At 44.0% G+C, this 7,300-nt stretch overlaps 1 protein-coding gene across 1 annotated transcript; it reads right to left on the bottom strand.

Annotated features, from left to right (window-relative positions):
* Positions 1 to 1,124: 1,124 nt before the first annotated feature.
* Positions 1,125 to 1,376, bottom strand: LOC131282308 (uncharacterized). Its single transcript, XM_058311726.1, has one exon. It carries the CDS (start codon positions 1,374 to 1,376, stop codon positions 1,125 to 1,127), a length of 252 nt encoding a protein of 83 aa, XP_058167709.1.
* Positions 1,377 to 7,300: the final 5,924 nt, after the last annotated feature.

The following is a 7,300-nucleotide window of genomic DNA, read 5'->3' as shown; positions in this document are numbered from 1 at the left end:
TTTACAATTATTTGTGTTTGTTCAGCTCCATCACCATTCTTAGAGAACTTAGGCACTTGGGGACCTTCGATCAAGATTGTACTTTGCTAAAACTTCACAGAAACAATATAATGTTGTGATTTTCGTGTAAAATTTCGGTTGTTGGTTTCACGAAGTATTTTTTTTAATAAGCATCTGCATGAAATTCGATCACTTCAACCGGTTCACCGCGCCACCTCCCGCTACTTAACGCCACGGGGAAACGTCAAGAATCGAACATTTCGATTACAAAATCAACACGTTTCGAAAACTATTTCGCCCACTTGTTGCATCACACCCTTCACGATATTGAACGGCCACCCAGCGTGTTTGGAGCTGCTTCCCCCCGCTGTGGCGTATCGATTGGAACTGTTGGAGTTTTCCCTTCCCATGCGAGAACGAAAACGATTTTTCCACAACCAATCCACCGTGCACGATCTCCACCGGTGGGCAGAACACTCACTCACTCAATCACTCGACTCGCTGGGAAGAAACCAGAAGTAATTTCGCAAAACCCTTTCGATGCGCTATCTATCACGCGGGATGCCCGGGGAATGTTTCGCCATGTGCGGACACGCACACTCAGCTGCGAGGAGGGGTCTGCTCAACCGCGGAGCTGCCCTTCGAGGCCCTCCTAGGTGCACACTCGGTCGGCACACGGTCTTCGTAGACACTACTAGCACTACGTGATGCTAAGCGGCTAGAACCGAACTACTTCCAGCAAGCCACGGAGAGGAAAGCGAATCCGAATTTTCACTCGTCACAGGGCACACACACACACAGGCACGCGCACGGGATGCTGGGTAGTGTGTTAGTGAAGATCTTGGTGGTGATGTACCCCAAATGGGACCGCGTTAACTCGCACTGGCTGCGTCTCGAGTGGACTAATTCGCTGGCGCAATATTATTTTTAGATTCTTCCTACGTTTTCACTCGTGGATCTTCTGATACGCCAAACACGACGGGAAAACACACACACATACACACAGTTTTTGAAACTGACAGTTCGAAAGACCGAAACACTGACACGCAGGAAACGCAGGTACGCACATCCTCTTCGTCGCAAGAAGGTTCTGCAACATATGAGCCGTCTACCGGGTCGTCTCGCTATCGGAAGAAATTGTCAAATAGGTTCAGCTCGTTCCAGCCGGCGCCGGTCTGCACCAGTGCGTACAGATAAAACGTGTAGATGTACACCCACGGCTGCAGGTGTAGTCGTTTGGCAAACAGGAAACCGCCCGAGCGGAGGGTGGCCACCGCCGTGCCACCGTACAGCAGCTTCCGCACGAGCGCCCCCAGCAGATAGACGACCGTGACCAGAAGCAGAATGCGGCGCAAGTGTATCAGCAGTATGGCCATCACACACTATCCGGCGTATAGAGGCGGTTAAACTTGGCCAACCCGAACCGTCGAATTGCTAGAGCAGGTCGTCGTTGCTAGCGCATTTCTGTTTTCTACTCCGCCGGTCTACTGCGATGCAATCTAGCACATCCTTTTTTTTCGCTGAGGTTTACTCGCACTTGCACTCGGAAAAACCGTGGTTTTACTTGCTCGTCGATTCGAAACGCGCGTTTCACGTGCGCCGTTTTTTCGTTAAAATTTCACGAATCCTCGTTTTCTCCGCTCGCGTCGATTGGTTTCGCGAGCCGAGTTCGTCGCAGTTCGGTTCGAAATGTGTAAAGGTTAGAAGGAACGTAGGTTTGTCGTAGGGTTGATAGCGGCGGACTCGAGTTCGAAATAAAACTTGTTCCCGGTCGAAGGGGTTCGTTGAAACTGAGATGAGAAAACCCAACCCATCCCGGCGAGTGGTCATGCACCCTCGGGTGCTGCAAAGGAGGAAACACTGAATCATACGATGCAAAAAAAAAAAAAAACAGAATTGAACTACAAATTCTCACGGCGCAACTCGGACTTAAAAACGGCGCAGAAGTAGCAGAGTTGACAAAAACTCAGCTGCTTTCGACACCAAACAAGTGTGCTGAATTTCGAAGACGTCTTCAAACGCTATCGTCTTTTGAGGAGAAGCAAAAGTGACGACATAAGCGAAAGCAAGCCAAAACGGTTCACCTGTGAACCTTCGTTTTTTTTTGTAATGGCGTCTTTAAAGCGTATCCCTTCTGTGTCTAGTCAAAACATGATACATCCGACTCGATGATTAATGAACACGTTTGACTAAAACATATGAGTCAGTAAACACCTTTATCATCAACTTTAGGTAACGAAAGACACATTAGGGTATTCATTGAAATAATAGCACATTGAATAAATAAACATAGTTTAATCGCCATGGGATAAATGGGATACATATGAGACATTTAGACTGCAAGACATGCGTAGAGTATATAAGTTTAAATGTTTCTAGTTTAACAGTCCTGACTATTTTTTATTATTTTTTAATATCGTTTATTAAATTTAATGCCACATAAATAGACTTATACTGCCATTAGATCAGATCTTCACATGTAGTAATCATGTACTTGAATCTCAATTACACAATCATTGTTTCCAAAAATGTGATAATCATATTAAAATGGAATAAATGAAATTCGATTTGAAACCGAAATTCTACTATTTTTGTTAACCAAGGTGCTTGTCAAATGCTAATCGAACAATAATGGTTATAATGACAACCTTGTTTGAAATTGAATGACAATGAGTGGCTTTAAAATGGAAAGCATTCGTTTTCCATTTAATTCAACGCGGAAAAATAAGTTTCTTTCGTTATTTATTTGTTTGAAAAGAAATGGCGTACGGAAGCAAGACATTCTGGAGACAAAGAATGTGAAACGATCGCAAGGAAGCCCTCTTCGCAGCCAAGCCAAGCTGATCGGTGAAATCTGAAACCGATACGCTTCGTTCTGCGCGACGTCGGATTACGGATGGTCCCATCCCGAATGCTGAAAGAATTTCCCGTCTGCGCCGACCGCCAACCGGAAGAGCCGGTCGGCACCAAACGGGCGCTTATATTTAGCGTTTCACTTTCGATGCGGGATTGTATTCGCTTCACGCGACGGAAATTCGTCTCTCCGCTCGAGCGCGGATCGTCGGCTGTTAAATAAATAACAATTAAAGTGTCAGATTAGCCGGTGACAGCGCCACCGAAGCGTGGAAATCATGCTGGGCGCTCGCGTCGGATGCCCGCGGAGCGGATGCGCTTTTTGGAGGAATGCACGATGCGCGGTGCGTGCAATGGCGGTTTGCGCCGAAGAATCTTTCCAAGGGTCGGGTTCTTAACGTCTCAGCAGAACGTACTTTATGCCGTACTGGGCACGCACCCGGTGCGCGCGTCAGGAAACTTTCAAGGACAGTCGGAAAAACTATTTTTATCATCACGTGTGAGGAAGCGATGGCATCGACTTGTTAATTGGACATTCGTATTGTTCTGTTTTGCTCCATTCGGAATGCGCTATCGTTTCTTCATGCTTACGTTTTGTGACATGAACTGTTTAGTGTCACCAAGAAACCGATACCTTGCACAATAAATGTTAAAGAGGTAAGAGTCGATGAAGAGATTCCGTTGAATTCTAATATATTTCAATCTACACTAGGATGAAGTAATTCAGAATGTTGCGTCCATTGAATATACTTCTACTTGCATTTTTATACAAAAAGATATGCATTTTAAGGTTATGCGATGATAACAAAACATTAAAAGTATGTGGCATTTCGATCGTTATTATGCATTTTAATTTATAAATAGTACAAAATGATTCCACTCCAATTATATAATTGTTCCAATCCACTTTCTCAAAGAAATTACATCGATTGTAATAAATTTTAATTACATCGAATGAAAAAACAACTAACACTTGACTGTTGCATTTAATCGTTTGCCGAACAATTGCCACTGTAATTGATTGCACAGGAAAAACAGAGCTCCCAGTAGCATTATTACACATTTTTTCACCGATCTCCCCAACCATAAATCAAAACTTCGATCGAGTCCACCCAAACGCGGTGTTGCGGGGTTGTATTGGCGGTTAGCAACATGCACCCACCCCGATGCTCGATGGTTTATTTTCACTCTTCCGTCGCTAGTTGGCTCGGGATAATCGTCCGCTTCCGGTGAAGTGTGCTCGAGTGCAATCTTCCGCCGGCTCGAATCGACAGCTTGATGCGTTGTAAAATCTGACACAGATCAACACCGTGCGTCCGTGGCTGAATTCGGACGGTGGCTATAAACAGAACAGTGGCAGGAAACCCCATTTGGCCAGGCCAGATTTGCTGCTGAGGGCGATGATGATGACGACGATACTCCCACGTCCAACCGATTCCGAACGCATAATGGTTTGATCCTGGCCAGGGCGGCGAGGAGACTGGTACCGGAAGTTCGGGAGTGCCGCAATGTGCATAAATCATAAGAGTGCCGGGAAAGCGACTCGATGGTCGTCATTTAAAAAACGCGCGGCAAATCGTTATTGATGCCAATAAATCACTCATCCTACTGCTGTCATATTTCCCTCCCACTGGAAGCGCCCGGTGCATAACGCAAAGCATAAATAATTCCCATATTTGCTTCCGGGGTTGCGTTTGGACCGCGCGGCCTTCCAGCGCAACATCATGGATGATTGAGTTGTTTTTTCCGATCCTTTTTCTTTTGGTTTTGGTTCACCTCATCCAATTGGTCTTCCACTTTCGATGCGGGAAGCCTGAAACGATCCTGCGTTGATTCGCCGACCGAATGCTCTGGAAGCTGTGGAAGCTGCCGATTTTCCCACCCCTGTAGCCCGTTTGCAGTCCGCTTGTTTACATACACATTTCACTGCACTTTATTGGCCAGCTTCATCTCCAAAATTCTATTTTCGCCCGGCCGTTGGATAAACAAATAAATAACCGGCAGCGACACCAAACTACTAGCTCTATTGTGCGACTCCACCACCTCCCGCAGGGTAAACGCAAAACGGAGGAAAAATTGACTAGGCTGATTTTCCAAGGGAGTGAAAATAAACTTGTTTTCCTGTGGCCTATTTTCCCGAACTCACTCGCTAATGCGCTACCGCCGGCACTACAGATAATTGCTGTTCTGAGTAGCAAATGGCAAGTGGTGCTCCAAAGGGCAAGTGAGTTTTACAGAGAAATTGCTGTTTAAACACTAATTTTGAACTCTTCTAAACTCAATAAACTACAATTGAGTTTAGAAGAATTCAAAATTATTCTTTTGCAAATAACTAACTCTACGATTTTAATTTTCATTTGATATTTGTTGCATTTTTCAATTTTTGCAAGCTAAGAAATGTCCTCTGAAAACCAATATTTTCCAAAATATGGACGGCTTTTATTGTTTTCTGAAAAAAAAAACTGTACGGACAGAGTTTATCATAGGAAGATGCAAAAAGGTGCATTTTAATAAATTTTGTGATGAGATGATACGCGAAAAATTTGTTAAAATATAATTGAAATTCTCAAATATTATTTTAATTTGAGTTTGAACATGTTTGACCACTACATCAAGAAGAACATCATAAAGGAGTTTTGTTGGGATTCTTGATTTGTTTTTAACTGCATCATTCAAAATATTAGGTTAATTCTATCAAAGTTTTGAAGTACAATAAATGATAGTAAACTTTTTATTTTTTATCCCAGATTGTGTAGCTTGCATTAGACAAAAACTAATCATGTCAAAAGATTTGAAGATACTTTCCCGATTACCCACCGCGGATTAAGTAATAAACTGAAAAGTGGATAAAAGTAAAGTGTGTTTGAAAGAAGATCATATGATGCAACGGTGTTCCACTCACAATCGCTCGAGCTGATGGATCTGGGTCACTTTTCTTCCGCAATCGCCAACGCCGAGAACACACGCATGCCAAAATCTTGCGTCCGCGAGTCCGAGTCTTCCACGGACGGTGGTCGACTGACCCATCGGCACACCCATGTCCGACGAGCGATGCTTGACGACATTTTCCTTTTCCACCACAGTTGTAGCTGGGGTGAGAATGGACGGGAAAGACGGAAAACTGACGGTAGACGTGCCGGTGACGCACCACACTGCTGGCGCATCGGGGCTTCTGCCAGTGGCAGATACACTTCTACCGGTGGGGAAACTGACCCACATTTTCCGATATTTTGGCTTTCGGGTAGCGGCTGCATGTTCTGCTATTTTGAGTGCACCGCTGAATGTAACAAATGTTTTCTGCTCACTTTGACATTTCGCCGTGTTCTGTTTCTGTGTGAGCTAAATAAAATGTGTGTAAAACATTCTGTAATCAACAAGGTTTGAAATTTCAGTCACAAAAATCATGTTCAAGGTGCAATGATCTACTAGTTTTTGAATGATTGTTTAATGTCATGACTTTAGGTGTTGAACTAATCATGACAACTATAGCTAGAGAAAGTAAATCGTAAACGATCCGAATAGGTATCAGAACCTACCACCAAAGAATAAGGTTGCTATAATCTGCTTAAAACGTAAGAAATGGCTTATTCCTTTTCGACCAAAAAAACTCAACTTGACACCCTTTCCCACACCGAGTCAAAAAGTGCAAACTCCATCATCCAATATTTAGTTTGCCCTCATTTGCACATTCTGCCTAATCCGGAAGAACATCCCACGCTCGAGCAGCCCCCATCCCCTCACTACCGTCCCTCAATCCGGCCTAATCTCGGTTCGTGTGTTAAGAAAATCCTACATGTCAGAACGCTAGCACAAGTCGGCATGGCAAATCCTTGTGTCGACAAGGATAAGTTCATACTACTCAGTAGCAGAGACCATTGGATACGGGATTTGAAGGAAGGATGCACATGCAAGGAAGCAGTAGAGTTGGGAGCGGGGGGAAGGGGCAGCGGGAAAAAGCATATTTCTTCCTTGTTGGCAGGAAAGCCGAGGGAAAGAATTGTTTTTAGAGTGCATGCACTCTGGAACATAACTTTATGCAAATGTTAAGAAACAGGAGATTAAGGAGGATGTTTTTGTTTTATGTTGAGAGAACAACATTTTTAATTATTTTTCAAAGAATAACTGTTTAACTATAAGCATAAACTAACTGAAGAAAGTAAGCATAAACTAAGCTCTGCTACCCGCGTATCGATAGGCGATTTGTTTATTTATGCAGACGAATGTTCGCGTGATTTACAAGACCGATTCGATTAGTTGTGTTGTGAAACAATGCTCAAAATAGAAACACGACCTCGACGATGCTCGGTCGTCTCCGTCGGACCGTCCTGTCTTGTGAAGCACAAACAAAACGCACAACCATTTCACAAACTGTCCGTTTCGCCCAGCGCGTGCACTGTTTACAGTTTTGCATAATTATTTAATCGCCATTCCCGTGCGGTTCCCGACG

This window comes from Anopheles ziemanni, chromosome 2, assembly GCF_943734765.1.
Source record: "Anopheles ziemanni chromosome 2, idAnoZiCoDA_A2_x.2, whole genome shotgun sequence".
Classification (NCBI taxonomy): Eukaryota; Metazoa; Arthropoda; class Insecta; order Diptera; family Culicidae; genus Anopheles; species Anopheles ziemanni.
This window is presented reverse-complemented; position numbering and strand designations above follow the sequence as displayed.